The 17496-nt window shown below is 36.3% G+C and overlaps 1 protein-coding gene across 1 annotated transcript in view; it reads right to left on the reverse strand.

Moving 5' to 3' along the window:
* Window positions 1-17496, reverse strand: part of DNAH1 (dynein axonemal heavy chain 1) — a gene marked incomplete at its 5' end in the record, with an annotated part of 176028 nt that overhangs the window by 144030 nt on the left and 14502 nt on the right. Inside the window, 8 exons of the mRNA XM_081320734.1 lie at window positions 751-870; window positions 1332-1557; window positions 4143-4336; window positions 5948-6098; window positions 9274-9572; window positions 11104-11315; window positions 15073-15230; window positions 16772-17024. Coding sequence (XP_081176860.1) covers window positions 751-870; window positions 1332-1557; window positions 4143-4336; window positions 5948-6098; window positions 9274-9572; window positions 11104-11315; window positions 15073-15230; window positions 16772-17024 — 1613 coding nt within the window. The remainder of the gene's footprint in view (window positions 1-750; window positions 871-1331; window positions 1558-4142; window positions 4337-5947; window positions 6099-9273; window positions 9573-11103; window positions 11316-15072; window positions 15231-16771; window positions 17025-17496) is intronic.

The raw sequence follows: 17496 nt of genomic DNA on the forward strand, positions 1-17496 counted from the left end.
AGGGGTGATGAAATTAAGTTTGTTTGTACTTATGATGAAGATTGGAAGTTACTTTTAAAAATGTTTCTTTTTTCTTTCCTTTTTTCTGTACACTGTTTATTCAGTTTTTTTCTTTACTTTGCCCTGTTTCTGAATTTAGTTTGTATTTTCTTTTGCCATTCTTATTAAGTGAGTTCTAGTCCCACCTTTTTTATATTGTCTGGGTGACTTTGAGCCAGTCACCCTCTCTCAGTCCAACAGTCCAATACCTCACTGGGACATTGTTATGTTGTGAGGAAAAAGGACAGAGGAAGGAGTATTGGTAAATTTGCCACCTTGAGTTTTAATGGAAAAAGGCAGAATAAAAGAACAATAGCAATAGCACTTAGACCTATATACCATTTCACGGTGCTTTACAGCCCTGTCTAAGCAGTTTACAAAGTCAGTATGATGCCCACAACAATCTGGCTCCTCAAGGATGGAAGGATGGAAGGCCAAGTCAACTTTGAGCCAGTGAGAATCGATCTGCTGAACTGCTGGCAGCCAGCAGTCAGCAGAATTAGCCTGCCGTATTGCATTCTAACCATTGTGCCACCAAGAAGCCCTTATATTTTAAAAGCTTTCTTTTTTTTAAAAAAAAAAGAACACTTAGACATATTGTTCCAATAGTGCACATTCCTGAATTAAAAACAGCTTAGATATAAGTCTAAGTTCCACCTATTACACATGACATTCCTGTTATTTGATCCCATCTCCCTGACTACATTTTACCTCCTGCACTTTCAATTTCTCTGGGATTCCTTTCATCCATTCCCGCAGCTCAGCTAGTTCCTCAATGCTGTTTGGTTTTTCATAAATTTTTCGGCTGATGGCCTTGAAAGCATCACAGATCTGGAAAATGATATAATAACTATGTCAGTGCTAAGTCCGAAACAAAGAGTTAAATCAACTGCATCAAAAAGGTGAGATGAGATGTCTGAAATCGAGACTAAGCTACACTTTACACATGTCCAGACCAGTAATTTCACAAGCCTTTTCTATGTCTCCAAGATAAGATGTAGTTAACATCATTATGCTCTGTTTTTCCTCACCATTGTCCTTTCCACAAGCAATAAGAAATGACATGGGCTGTAAACAGAAGATGTCTGATTACATCATGTGTCTTTGCTGAGATATTGTAGAGAAAGTTTGAAAATGATAATCATTCTTCACAATTTCTGAACTTTAACAGTACTGGATTTCACATAAGTTGATAAACCATCTCTGGTAAAATAATTGTACATTTCCAGAAATAATTAAAAATACTTATTTGGCTACTTCTCTAGATGCAGTGTACCAACTATAAAACTCACATCTTCTACTTGACGATGTAAATTCCTGGCCAATATGTCCAGCATTGAAGTGGCCAAAGCTTTGCATTTCTTGGAAAGGCTCTGCCTTACACCTTCAACGCTGAGATGAAAAGGGCCAATGACCATGAAGCTTGGCAAACTATTATCCAACAACTCTTTTTCTGCCAAATGCTTGTTTACTATTTCCCTCACTTCTGGAGCAGAAGGGCAACTGATCTCATATTCTCTAGAAATAAGCAGAAATACATTTACATTTGTATATAATCATTTTCTTCAGCCTGTTTTGCAACTTCTAGAATTCCCATCAGAATAGAAGGTAACAACCCATATTCAGGAACATAATTTCTCCTATGAAAACTAGAGGATCAGGAAAGTGGTCTGACAGTAACCAAACTCCCCAGAAAACCTGATTCTGGATGTCCCCAGAGTCTTCTGCCATCAAATATCAACAGCACACAAAAAACAGCAAACTGGGAGAAAGGCTGATTGCTGTATTTGCTCTTTGATCGACAGCAGAAATGCAATGTTCTCTTGCTTCTTTGCTAGAAGGAAGAGAAATCTCATTACTTTCCTTTTCCTCTCAGCAGAAAAGGAGAAAATCAGCCCATTTCTAAGAAAGGAAGAAAGCGTGTATATGTGAGTATAAATAGGCATATATGGGGACAGTTTTTTTTTCTAGAGTTTTAAAGAGAATCATTTTCAGTTTAAACAACTACTAAATGTACTGTCTCCAGAGGATTCCATCAGAACCTGATGTGTCCCACAGGACCAAAGTCTCTATTCCTACCTCAGGAACCAGATAGTCATGTACATTTTATGCAGTATGTATCAACATTGGTTTAATACGTATAATACAACATTAGTTTAATTTAATCTGATCAATCTGATTTAACTCTGTAGTAGATATATGGAATAAACTATATCTTTCAGTTCCTACTAAACTGGAAAGGTTGCACTCAGCTCTAGGTCTTTTTGCCTTTTAACCTTACTGTTAAAAGTAGGGTTCCACACTGACAAACATTTAGGTTTACATAGGCCTATTCATAATGCTAACTTTAACTTTTAAAGCATATCCACCATAGCTTAACACTTGTGTATGTGCAGGATTGTCAATTCTTCCTACTGAAGGAAGTTGGAGGCATGCATTCTCATTGTGGATTCCCATGTTGTGAAATATTTCCCCCAGAATTGTGAGGAATCCCTATCTTGCTTGCATTTTACAAAATAGCGAAAGCCATCCTGGTCAAATGGACTTTTGATGTGGAGAGAACCCCCTGGGCTGCATCAGTAATTTTTATATTATGTGAAGAATGATAGCTTTATATTCTCTGTTATGTAAATCTCCCTGCATTGTTGCAATACAAATGGTAGAATAAAAATACTGTTATTTAAATACAAACAAACAAACAAACAAATAACGTGAAGTTCCAGATACCCAGAAGCAAATTTGAAACATGAGGAGATTCAATCTGTTTGTATAAAATGGCAATACATGCAGAGCTAATCTGTAGTTCCACTTAGGAAGTGATGATCAACTAGAAAGTCATGATTAACTTTGTACACAGTAGGAAAGTAGTTATCTTGCAAAAATGGTTACCTAAGACATAAAAGGCAAATACGCACAAAATAAATAAAAAAAAATAAGTGTTTGAAGCAGAAAGCTGAAAGATAATGAGAAGCAACATGCGCTTTGCAAACAGTGTTTTAAAGCTCAATTCCTTGATGATGACAACAAGCATTTATAAAAAATGGACACAGAAATGAAGGATAAGAAGAAAAACCATATACAAACATCAGTTTTTTACATGAAGGAAGAAAAAATAAGAAATTTAAATATTATATAAGAGGATACAAAGATGAATATATCACTGTATAAGATTTAATGATTGGGCTTAAAACCATTTTTATATAGCAACATAATTCCATTTTGGCAAATATACCAGGGAAAAACCCTTTTCTTCAGCATTTTGGCTGAAAAAAAAAATTATATACTGTATGTTAGTTATGAAAAATTCAAACGTGTTATGAAGAGTTTTTACAGATAATTTTTAGACAATTAAAATTTTAAGTGAACATTGAAAAGGGCAATATGTGAATATTTTAAATAAATAAATAAATAAATAAATAAATAAATAAATAAATAAATAAATGCTTAAAATAAGTGTACTGATCTGTCAAAAATAGATCTTCCTTTATCTATTCATTACATTTATATTCAGTTTTTCCTCTAGGAATCAAGGCTGCCTATGCTATTTATTTAAGTGTAGTAATTGTGCCTTCTTATTCTGTATGTATTTATGGTCACATTTAATTCTTCGATGGGAAAAAGCCTTAAAATATCCACTGTTTTAAGAAAGGTAAAAATATAATCAATCCAAATTGAAACATGTGACTCACACCCCTCATCTGCATTTAAAAAAAATCAATCAGTAATCATTCTGATGCTAATTTTTTTTAATCAACTTGATATAGTTCCTAATACCAAAAACAGAATCTATACTCCTTTCAGTCAACCACAGAGTATTCATGAAACAGAGGTTTCCCAACCCCCTCCTCTGGGTGCCAAACACCTGCTCCTGAGAACTGGGGGACCTGTGGGAATGATGGAGAACAGGGTGGGGAGCTGCAGATGGACAGGAAATGGATGAAAAAGGTAATTGGAGAAAGAACTTAGGATCCAAGCCAACCTGTTTTAGAAAGCTACTTGCTTTTTTTGCCCTTTAATTCTACTGAAAGTAAAATCAGAGTAGTTGTGTATCAATCTACCCTTTCAGTTTTTAGTTCCTGCTCTTTCATGTGAATACTGCTTACTTTAAGAGGCTGTGGATATCGCGATTATTCAGCTCTAAGTACTTTTCATAATTCTTGGCATAAGCTTGAAGGGGGATCAGTGCTTTGCGGATGCAAGTACAGATGGTATTCCGCAATTCTATCACAGCTGGCTCATTCAGACCCACAGACTCTAACAATGGTGTGCCACAGATGAACATGTTTTCAAGCACATACTGAAAAAGAGATAAAAGAAGAGTCATTTAGCATAAACAGGATTATCGTCTGCTTCTGTTGTTTCTAAAAAGGTGGTTACACAAAATTAAAAGCCACCCATAACTATACACTGTAACAAGATTCCTCTTTTATTTTTGACTTCAGTATCTTATATAAATTATTCTTTTTCCTCATAACTACTGTAATAAAGATTATCATACATGAGTACCAGAACTGGTCTATTATAAACAATTCAAAGATCTAACTATTATGTATGGAACTCTGTTTGAATTCCTAGTCATGCTAAATGTGATTTGCACCAAATGTTGCCTTAATTGTGTTGCAGCTTATCTCTACAAGCTGTTCATAGTAGCAAGCTTCATCCCCTAGCTTTCGGGAGATTAAATATTTTGGCTAACCTATCCTTTTAGCATGGCTTGCTGGCATTCAGTGAAAAACAATGTAAGTATTCTTCTCTTTTTAATAAAGAAGATAGAAATTTTTGATGGTAAAAGGATCTCCCACCCTAGCCAAATCAGCAGAAGTATATTGCAAGAATTGAATTAAAAAACCTTCCAACTTATTCTAAGTCACTTTTATAATAATTTGTGCTAAGATTTGAATTTTGAAATAAACAGCCTTCTTTTTAAATCTGCAGCACACCACTTTATAAAAAAGCATCAAGATAAATATATATAATGAAACATCTCAGATATTCCCTTTACTTTGGTGTCAGCATTGATAGCTTAAGGATTTAAAATTACAGCATTATTGCCAACACTTTCTCATTTAAATCTGACATGTTTTCCTGAATCGGAAAAGTGTTAGTGGAGTCCTCCTCTGGCAATATGTCGGTGCTAAAAAGTGTTAGCTAAATCCTTCTGCAAAATCCTCCTTTATCTTCTGCCCTTTAAAATTTCAGAGTTTTTTTTATCTCTGTATATGGTGGCTGTATGAAACTTACAACACAAATTGAACTGACATTTCTCAACTCCTCTCCTCGACTCGCGCCCCCCCACAAATATCAGGATGTGAAATCAAAATCAATCTTTTTTCAGTATACCAAAGAACTGCATTAGCTTCTCAGTTGAAAAAGACTAATCCATGACTAGGCTGTTGTTTTCAATTATTACAATTATTACAAATTACAGTATTGTTTCTGAAAAAGAGATATTAACCCATCCTTAAATATTTGGAATATTGGTTTACAAAATGGTGATAACTTCATAAAACTGGCATGTGGTCATTGCAGAACAAAAGGCAAAATACTTTTCCGGTAGAGAAATATTTAGAATCTATAAAGATTCAGTCTGTGTCACTGGGAGCAGAGGTTTAATCTTCAGACCTTTTGGGATTTGTTCTAGAGCCCATCCTCAGGGACTTCTCTCTAGCAGAGTGTGTCGTGAGAAATTCCCTGAGGATGGGCTGGCCCAGCATGAGTCTGAAAATTCAGAAGACTAATGTTGGATCCTGCAACATTATCCTGGAATAGGTACAATTGCCTCTATAAAGACTATTCTGTAACTCTTAGTATAAACAATGTAGCCTGCAATGGTATAACTATGCACGTTTTATAAGCTGGAACCCACATCAGGATGAGAAGACATTTCAGATTCTTGAGAGAAACTCACTTTCTCCAGTTGTGGTATACTATGTGTAGCCAAGATCCCTTTATTAAAAAGAGAAACAACTGATGTCTCAAAATTCTCCAGAGGTGTGCTAAAATGGACACCACAACTGTCTAAAGCCAAATCAATTATAAACAGGGGATTTTTTCGTGGCCTGCAAAAGGAAGAATATGGAAATTTCACATTGTGTTATAAATAAAAAGCTTCAAGCATTAACTCATCTCTCTGATAATTAAAATGCACTGAGCTGAAAACATATTCCAGTTCTATTTGTTTGCATTCCACAGAACTAGGAGCCCATACATAGCCTACATATCTACCAGAAAGCATTTTTCACACAATGCTTAATGGAGCTAATATTATCACTGTAGTAAAATAGATGGTTTCACAGGAGTATTGGTACATTGGTTGACATCTGTTCTATGATCCTGTATTCTAAAACGGTTAAATTATTCTGGCTGAGTGTTATTTTGATTCAATTTGCCAGTTTATCAAAATTTAATATTAATGAATATCACAAGGAATTTATAATATATACTAGTAGGCAATTAAAAATGCAGCCGCTGGGTACAACTAGGCTAGGGTAACACTTATGTAAATAACAGGTGGCACTCGTTATTTCAAGTTCGTTATGCACAGTTTTGTGCAACCAGAGTTAGTAAATACAAATCTGATCTTGTCGTCCATGGTAAGGATTGTGCATATCTCTAATTTTGGGCAGATGGATTTGATATAGACCCAGCTAGAAAGCAGGAGACCATGAGTTCAAGTCCCTTCTTGGTCATGAAACCCAGTTGGGTGACCTTGAGCCAATAACTCAGCCCAACTCATCTCACAGGTTTGTTGTTGTGGACAAAATAGGAGGAAGTTGTTTTGGACACATTCATCATCTCAAATTAATTGCAAAAATAATAGAAGTGTGATATAAATAAAAGTAAAATAAAATAAATCTATCTTCATGTTTAAAAGAATGCATCAGGCCTTCACCCTCCCATCGTCCCAGAGATCTGCCACTGATCTTCCCATCAGTCTGCCTACTCCCTATCTTCTGGTGTACTGTATACCTATCCATCTATGAAACAAAAAAAAACCTTTTGATTTATTTTTTAGGATTCCAGAACCTATTTTCCTAATTTCCATAAACTCAAGGTCTTCCCAAATTAATTTATATTATGAAATGAATTCCTCTTCAAATATCTCAAAAATATTTTTATAGTTAAACTTCTTGTTTAGAAAATGTTTATGGAGTTCTTTGATTCCAAGAATATCTTTACAAAAAATACAATTACCAATTAATAAGGAAGGATTTGGTTTACCAAAATTGGAGTTATATCATCACGTTTACTTATTTGTCAAGTATTAAATACTGGAAGCTAACCATTAGTGTTAATTTCCCAATTTGGGCAACTTTGGAATACATATATATTTCTTTGGTTGTTTTTTATTTTTGGTTGTTTTTATTTTATAGACATTTGTTATTAATATATTTGATATGCAGATGTTAAGAAAAGAGTGGAATAAAGAACTAGAGGCTCCTTTATTGCCTAGACAATTGGAGAGTGTCTGAACTTCTATAACAAGCATGTCAACAGACCTCAATCATGACTTATACATCAAACATATTTAGAATCTATATTTGTACAGAAAAAAGACTGTCAAAAATAGTCTTTTGTTCAAGATGTAATAACGATAATGCTTCTTTAAAATGTATGTTAAGCATTCTATACTTAGCTAAGTTTTGGGAGAAAGCAGAGGACTATATGAATGTGACTGTATAACAAAAGCTAAAATTTTCAGAGGATAAAGTTCTCTTGAATTGCCTGCCTACTACATGGTATTTGACAACTGGACAAAATAAATGGATTCTTCATGCCCTTACTCAGTGCTTTTTTTGTAAAAGAAAAAGGTGCTGGAACTCACACATGCCATACAACCCACGCCTACCCTACAAGGTTCCATCCAAAAAAAGGTGCCAGAACTCCGTTCTGAGCACTGGAAAGATAAATGTATAGCCCTATTTACTCAATTATTTGAAGATCTGATTTACACTTGTCACTTATGAAAGGATTATCTACAGATGTAGACTTTGTCTGGATAAGTATAATAAAATATAGGACTCATCTATACAAAAAAACAAGGGGTTATAAAAAAGTGTGTTTTACACACACACACACACACACACACACACAGAGAGAGAGAGAGAGAGAGAGAGATAAACAGAACCTGTTTGGTGTAAACAGGAGAAGATAAATTCTAGTCCCACTTGTGGCACAAAGCCAGCTGGGTGATCTTGGGGATAGTCACTTCCTCTAACCCCAAGGAAAGAGGCAATGGCAAACCACTTCTGGAAAACCTTGCAAAGAAAACTGCGGGGATGTGTTCAGTCTCCGAAAATCAGACATGTGAGTGCGCGCGCACGCGCACACACACACACACACACACACAAACACACACACTTGCATGTTTGCATTAGAGTATTATATCTAAAATTGTAACTTCACTGTTGTAATAACATAATACTTAATATTTTGGTTGTATTTTTTCATTTATTTTTAAGCACTTCTTACATAACATGGAATTTTTAAATAATGTTTGTATCTTTCTGTTTTGTTCAGTCAGTTTTTTTATTTTTCTGTTATTGTAAAAGTATTAAAATAATTTTTTAAAAAATAAACTAAAGTTTTGTTATCCGCAACTGCAGATTTCCATGGAATTCAGGCAGACAATAAGGGCTATCTGCCCTTCACATTTACCAGCATTTCCCTTCTAGGCATTATTCCAGGAGCCATAGGAATGCAGGAGAAATTGCTGGATAAGGCAATCTTAAATTCAAATTAAACTGAAATCAATTAAATTCTTTGCCACCCCCTTTTGTATCCTTACTTTAGATTCTTATCATTTACAGTATAGGGTTGTTTATTTGGGATGATTGAGAAGCTGAAAAGCCGTTGCCACTTTTTCCCTTGAAAGCTGTAGAGGCTGAGAAGTTAGGTGAAACAAAATGCTTCATTGAGCATCTCCAAAAAATAAGAACAAGGTAGGTTTGCAGCAATTTCAAGTATATCTTAGCTGAGCCAACAATAAGATGGCTCAGCTGCCAAACTGAGTTAATAATAAGAGATCACAAAGACCCAGAACTCATCCTAGGATGAAATAAATCCATATGGATATATGAAATGCTGGATTGCAGTGGCACTAGCTCATCAGGAACCTTAGAAAAGACAAAATACATCTAAAGGCTCAGCTCATAGGAAATGGAATACGTTTCAAAAATATTGCTCAGTGTTCTTTTGATTTCTCAGATCAGAGGCATTTTCTAATTGTCTTACTTGTATGGGCTATTAACAAGATCCTCTCCCCACGTCAGATTTTCAGGGCAATCCAGGACACTGTGGCAGGCATCCAGAAAGAGCTGTGTGAAGTTTACAAGTGAGTCCTGGACCAGGTAACGTACAGAGTCTTGTAACATAAACTTGATAAGCTCCATCAACTGATGAAGCTTGGACATCTGATATACTTCCCATTTTGTCTCATATAAGTTATACCAGCCTTTGCCTATGTCCCTCAGGCTGCTTCTCACTGCTATCTTTAGAGTATTGATCCATGTATCCTTGAGGAACATTGAAATCTGCAGGAAGTCAAAACAAAAGAATAAAAGAATCTTCATTTTAGTTTCAAACTTGAAATTACATGTTAAATGGATATAGCAATAGATACTTGCCGACCCTAAAGAAATGCAGCAACGGGGAGTGGGTAGTTAATCCTTCTCTTCTCTGGCTTTGTGTTTGCATTAGTATATACCTCTATTACTATCCCTTTTGGAGGATAGTAGAGGAGGAGTGAATGAAGTTTGCAGTGGAAAAAATAGAGGTATATCTATTAGATTCTCTCCCCACCTCCGTATTCCCTTTTAAATCATCCCCCTGAGACTGCTTTGTCTAGGAAAAAAAAGCACTATAGACATTACATGTTTTATGGTCCACAGAATACTATTCTGTAAACAGGAAGAATTTTATTGTACTTTAATAACATTCTGCTAATAACAGCAACAGTTCCCAAAGCAATCTATGCCAAAACAAATCTTTCCCCATAGAATGTTACACTGAAATAATCTATTTTTTAAGAAGAGTATAGCATTTACTCTCAAGCACAGCAAAAACAAACAAAAACTCTTGGTTTTCCTAAGATAGGAGCACAGAAGCTTTTCTTTCAAATATCCAACTATTTCCTTTGAAAAGCCCCTAAACAGATGCTATTATATTTTATGGGATCTTGCCTATTTCCCCCCCCACATAAAACAGCTTTAACATTACCTCCTCTAAATATTTGACCTGCACATTTCCTATTATTTTTCTTTTAAGTGGGTGCTTCTTAAACGTCTGGGCTACTTTTGATCTTGAGCTAGATTATATATAAAAGAAGGTTTAGGAAGTTCTTCTGTGTAAACAGGTTCATAATAAGTAGAAACATGCATACATAGCTTTTCATTCTTGAACCTTGTTATTGCAGTTTGCAGACTAAAACTCTGGGATTCAGGAATGAAAACAGTAAACAGTGTTTGGAAATCAACAGTACCTGTTTTTTATTCAAAGCTCTTCTCACGATGTCCAATATATCTGTGGTTAAGCTATACATAATGACAATAATAATAATAATAGAAGCATGAATTCTAACCTAAAATATACGCTCTCTGAACCATGTTGTAGATTGAGTTGATTTTATTCAGTGTGTAGGTTGGTGCTTAGGTTAGCTATTTCTCCTCAATCTAAATTAAACAGCCAACATTTCTTGGTTGCTGAGCATAGTTAGTCCTCAGTGGGCTGTTCTGGAAGCTGAAAGCCTGAAGATCTTGGAAGACTTCCAAGCTTACTGATATAAGATTGGTATCATTATGGCTAACTTGGTGATCTATTTTTTCCATTAGTATATATAGTTATGTTGTTATCCCACCCCATGACCAAAGAAACATGTGTGTGCATTTCTTCTAGTTTTATCAACTAGTAGCCTAAGTGAAAGAGGGAGTTCTATATTCTGAAGAGCAGTAAGCACAAGTCTTATCTGGCCTAAGTAATCTTCTACCATTGTATTACAGTCCTTTCAGAAACACACAGTCCCTTACATTTGTATATCTGATCCCTGCAAAGAATCTGCCTTGTTACCTGGGAAAAGGTCTGGGTCTGAATCTGTTCAAACGTTTCAAGTCGTCCATACTTAGTTAGGGTGGAATGGAAAAGAGACATTGCAGCGGTTTTATTGCACTCATCTCGCACCTGGCACAAAGCCATGATAACCTCTGGCCGTGTCAGGAGAGAGACAAAACTAAAAGTTTCTCTTTGCTCATTAAACGGATATTCTGGAACTTCAATGAGCCCTGGTAATAAAAAGAAAGACGTTATTGAAGTAATCAGTCTCACAAGCATGCCTCTTAAATGCAGATAGATACATCCATATCTGCCCCCTTTGCTCCCTTTTGAATAAACAATGTTATGCAAAACACACAAAAAAGAGTAAAAAGAAGCAGCAAGCAGACAAACAATGCAGGTGGAATAAAAACAACATATCTTGCTCTGCTAACACAATTGGTTATCTCTCCATACCTTTCTATAGTTGCAAATCATCCTGGTTTCCATTTGGTTGGTATATCAGTTTGAGTATTGCCTTTTGGTAAGTTGATAAATACAAGGATGCTTAAACGTTTATGAACACAATGTCTGTGGAGATTCTCAGTCATCCAGGTCATATTTCTATTCACTGGAGAGTGACATGCAATGTATGCAAGCACAACCATCTAGATTGTATCAATTCTGGCATACATTTTAGCCTATTTTCATAATTAAAATATTTCACAGGATTAGACCAACTAACAAACCAACTTCCTTTGGTCACTTGAAACTTTCATGTAACATTTTTAATAACAAAAAAGAAAGAATTGATTAGGTTTCCAGCATTAGGCATACTTGTGCATCCTCTTTTAATCAGATAGCCTCAGTCTGTTTTGATACATTTTAGTCAGAATACCAGGATCACCTGGTATTCTCCTGCTACTCTGTGGAAGTTAGGATATCTGCCTATATTCCATCAACTTAGTAGATATGTGTAGTATGTCCAACCTGGAGACACTGACATACTCAATATATTCAAACATACATACTGAAACATATATTTATATACTTATATATGCATTTAGATATACTGTTTCCTTCCAAAATGGTCCAATTGCAATTAGATATGCCTCAACTTTACCATCTTATTGCAACAGAGAATCTGTCTCTTCAATCAACTGCTATCATAGCTGTTATGTACTGGGCTTGTAGTACCTCACCACGTGCGTTGCTGGAGAACTAACGGTTCTCCAGAAACCCAGACAGGACGTCTCCGGTCCTGCAATTGGGATATCTGAGGGAACACCTGCTGCCGGCATCAAGTTCTCTTTGTCCAGTGTGCTCTCACAGGGAGGGTCACCTCAGGGTGCCCCCGGTTAAAGATTGCCGGCGGGTAACACCCAGGGGGAGGGCCTTCTCTGTGGGTGCACCTGCCCTCTGGAACCAGCTGCCCGTGGAACTTAGGACCGCCCCCGACCTTCGTTCATTTCGCCGGGACCTGAAGACCTGGCTCTTCGAGCTCCCCGGCCCAGGCTGAGAGTTTTTAGTTTTTAATTGGGGTTTTATTCTCAGGGATTAACTTTAATTGTTTTTAATTGTTTTTAATTTTTGTATCACTGTTTTAAGTACCCCGTAAACCTCCCTGAGTCCTTCGGGAAAGGGCGGTATATTTATTTATTTATTTATTTTAATTCCATTTATATCCCGCCCTTCTCCGAAGACTCAGGGCGGCTTTACAAACTTAGCAGTAGCCTTCATTCTATGTATATGCCTGCTTATTAGGGCTTTCCCCCCCCCCCAAGCGGCATTATTACAAAGTCAGCTTAATTGCCCCCAACAATCTGGGTCCTCATTTTACCTACCTCGGAAGGATGGAAGGCTAAGTCAACCTTGAGCCTGGTGGGATGCGAACCTGCACTAATTGCAGGCAGCTGGTGTTACTTAAGGAGGCATTAGCCCACTGCTCCACCAAGGCTCTTTTTAGGTTTACATAGGCCTATTCATAATGCTAACTTTAACTTTTAAAGCATATCCACCATAGCTTAACACTTGTGTATTTGCAGGATTGTCAATTCTTCCTACTGAAGGGCCCCTCCACAGGCTACTTGATAAAAAAGGCCCCTTGGAAATGGACTGAATTACATGAAAAAAGTTTCCAGGATCTCAAGGCCCTTCTTTCAGAAAAGTCCACTGTAACTCATTACATTGAGTCTAAACCTGTATGTCTTGCATGTGATGCATCTCCCTACGGGGTGGGGGCAGTCTTAAGCCACATAGAGAAGAATGGGAAACAAGTTCCTATTGCATTCTATACTAGAACCTTATCTGCTGCTGAGCGTAATTACACGCAAATTGATAAAGAAGCCTTAGCCATAGTGGCTGGAGTCAAGAAATTTCATGATTATTTATCTGGCAGGGATTTCACTGTCTACACTGACCACAAACCCCTTTTGGGGGCTATTCACAATGGATAAGCAAACTCCCCACATACTATCTCCAAGAATGCTGAGATGGTCTATATTTTTGTCTCCATACAAATTTAAGTTAATTCACAAACCTGGGAAGGAAATGGGCCATGCAGATGGCCTCTTTTCCACACATTGGCTACTTCTTTAAAACAAGAATTCAAAAATTATCTCTTAGGTACGAAGTCTCCAGATATAGCAAATGCAAAAATTAGCACTCAATACGTTTGTACCATTCAATAAAGGAATAAACAAATCAGATGCAGGAACAAATTAGGAATATAAAAAAACCTCTTGCATATAACTGAGATATACCTGCTTATTTTGAAAGGAAACAAAGATGATTACACTTATTACACTTACTTATTATGATTACACTTTCTATTGACCAATAAAATTCCAATTATCCATCCAATTATCTCTCCTCTGAAATTTCACCAAGCATTAACACAAGCTTTCATATCTAGGATTGTAGTCAGAGGACTAAGAAGTCTGAATTTTCAGAATATTGAACACTGTATTTAAATATTTTATTCACTGAAGCAAGCAGCTACAGTTGTAAGATATTCTTACAATTCCATGGTTATGTTAATTGTGAGTGGTTAGAGTTGGTCTAAAACATTTGGACTACATCAGACAATCTAACCAGACATGTCAAACTCACGACATCACGTGATATTGCGCAACGCATCAGGAGAGTTTTGCCATTGCCGGCAATGGGGTGGGCGCGGCTTCCGGATGACATGTCCGCCCGCAGGCTGGCAGTTTGACACCCCTGATGTAATGAGTGTCCATTATTTCAAGAGTATAATTCAACTAACTTTAACTATTTGCTGGGACATAAGAAAGAAGTTTATATAATACTGTATTTTAGATTACATTAAAAATAATAAATGGAGCTACATACAGGTAGCTCTTGGCATACAACCATTCATTTAGCAACAGTTCAAAGTTATAACAGAATTGAAAAAAAGTTATTTGCCACCAATCCCCACCTTTACAACTGTAGCAGCATTCCTATGGTCACCTGATCAAAATCTAGGGACTTGGCAATTGGCATATATTTACAATGATTGCACCATTCCAGGGTCATGTGATCTTCCCAACCAGCTTTCCACAAGCAAAATCAATGGGAGAAGCTGATTTTGCTTAACAGCCACATGCACTGAACAACTGCAGTGATTCACCTTACAACTGTGGCAAAAAAGTCATGGCTCATCAGGCATGGCTCATTTAACAACTGCCTTGCTTAGCAATGGAAATCCTGGTCCCAACTGTGGTTGTAAATCGAGAACCAATTCTGTTGGCCAATGTTAATTTCGACAAATTAAGGATTTAGGAAATTGCTATTTTAGTATATTTTTAAAAAAGGTTATGAAATTTTTTCCCCCGTCAACAGTATTTAATAGAAAATCTGTGATACTACAGTCTCTTTTTATAGTATCTCCTGTAATATATTAATTGCAATCTGAAGTTAAGCACAAAAGATATCATTTTATAAGCATTTTATAATCTCTCTTTTCTCTTTCTCTCTCTGTGCATTTTGTCATGTGTTACCTACCTTTCTCTGGTACCTTCTCTTCCTCTTTCTCAGGCAGAGTGACATAAGAAAATATCTGACGCTTCGAAGTGACAATTCTGTCAAAGTTAATCATGTTCATAGTGCGCTCATAGTCTAGGGACACTTCCTTTCCCAGGAGGTGAAGCCGTCGTAAAATCCTTAAGCATAATTAAAAAACTAATTAACTGAATGAACAATGACCTCTCAAAATGATATGTCTGTGTCACTCATATACCTCTAGTCCCATATTCATTTCTCCTGTGCTCACTTATGCTTTGCTTCTTCATTAAAAGCATTTGCAGCACATTAATGGAGTTTCATGAGGGGGAGAACGGAATGGCAAGATTAAAAGAAAATGGAGCATAGTTATGTTGCACTTAAGGCTGCATTATACAAAAGAGAGAGAATTAGGAGCAATTTCACAATACATTATAATTGTGAATTGATCACAAATGCTTGTATGTTACTGAGATGGGAGAGTTAAAAATACAAGAAACTCACAAACCTAAAGCAAATGGCCTAAGATGAAAGGGAGACATACCAGGAGATACTTGAGCAAATTCTCTAGCATTTAGTAAGTATTGATACTTATCTGGAAGAAATTTCTCCACCTAACAATGACACTCAACTGGGCCTAATAAAGTGGCTGAATGATAACTCTTATAATGAGCATGGAGATATATACCCTGAGAGCAATGTCTCAATCTGTGCAACTACTCGCCTGTGACAGCTAGGCCTGAACTGTTATAACTACACACAGAGCAAAGTTAGTATAATATGCAAGGAGAAAGGCAAAAGGAAAATAATTCACAGTACTTTAATTTAGGGCGGGATGAACAAATACAAAAAAATAGGTGAAGGGAAGTAGGATGTTATTGGGATGGATACATTCAAACGTTTCTGTAGGCATTTCATTGTATTATTTTCACTTTTATGTAAAATCAGATTTTTGTCTAATCATAGATGATTCATAAACACTTTTAGTCCTAGGTACTAATTAGATTATTCTTGCCATAATATAGTGAGATGGAATTGACGTATTATACCATGATTCATTTAGCTTGTGCCTCTCAAATTATTCAAGTCATAGAATACATAGAATGCAAACATCAAGATTGTTTTCATACTTAATCTCACTTCTTATTCACAGATCTCCAACACTTCTATTCAATACCATAATATACTGATTATACTCATTTGAGTACACGTTAGCATTTCCCAACAATGTATACGCATTGAGTGTGCATTGGCATTTCCCAATTTGTGATTATTCGTGAATCACAAAAAAAATTCTAACAAAAGGAAGAATCTATGAAAATCAATTAAATTTCACCTTTTGCCCCCATGTATTTTAACAATTTTTAATTGTAAAACTGCATATTTGTGTGTAAAAATGATTGGTAATACTATGTCATCCATATTATAGCTGCATCTCATCACACTTAACTTTATTCAAATAATTTCTGCTCTTATTTATATTTACCTCATTTTCTTTCTTCATTTTTGTTTGTCACATAATGCTATATTTCTAGCATGTGCAGAAGGAGGGAAAGGAGTAGCAAAGAAGGAACAAAAAGGGAAATGAGGGGGAAAAAACAAGTTCTATTTTTACCCAGCTTGCTGGGCTTTTCTTCCCATTGACAAAAATTAATAATCTGAAGAGCAAAAACAAGTTTTGAAAAAGTATTTCGAAACTTACTGGCTTTCTTTCCTTAGATGTGAAGTTTGCATTGCCATTTGTTTCATATTTTGCAAACTTCTCTCTTCAATGCTTTGCAATCCATCTACTGGCATACAGTCCACATAGAGATTATATAACAATAGTGCCTGTGTCTTCTTCCTCAAATTGTGGGCTGAGATCACACGCTGGGCAAAATTACGAGGATCTTCAGCAAGAAAAAGCAAACGGATCCGAGGCACCCAATACTGACAGGCGATCAGTGGGGGTCTCCCTAGGCAGAGATCAGAAAGCAAGACAACAGAAAATGTGAAAGCTTAAATATCCAAAACTGTCTGTGCGTAACCGGACTACTGTCCAGTTAATAGCCTTTTTGCTGGGGAAAAAATGGATAAAAGAATCAAATATGAGACTTAGAGGATTACTGAGGAAAAATGCCAACATGTCTAATTAAGTGAGACAGCAGAAGCTCTCTGATCAGGTGGCCTACTGCTTTGTTTCTCTTCTTAGTTAAAGCAACAAGACCATCTTTTAACCCTTTCCTCCTGTTCTACTTTCCTCCTTTAAATTGCCCTCAGCAGGACTGAAACGCAGCAGCGATCCAGTAGTACCATACAGGCCTTCACAGAGGCAGACAGTGACATTTTTGACTTTTCACTATATCCCCCATTTGACTTCTTATTACACAAGATACCAATGTACTTTATTCCTGTCTTCGAGATGGGGGAAAGCATACTGACTGGAAA

The sequence above is a fragment of the Vipera berus genome (assembly GCF_964194415.1).
Source record: "Vipera berus genome assembly, chromosome: 2".
Classification (NCBI taxonomy): domain Eukaryota; kingdom Metazoa; phylum Chordata; class Lepidosauria; order Squamata; family Viperidae; genus Vipera; species Vipera berus.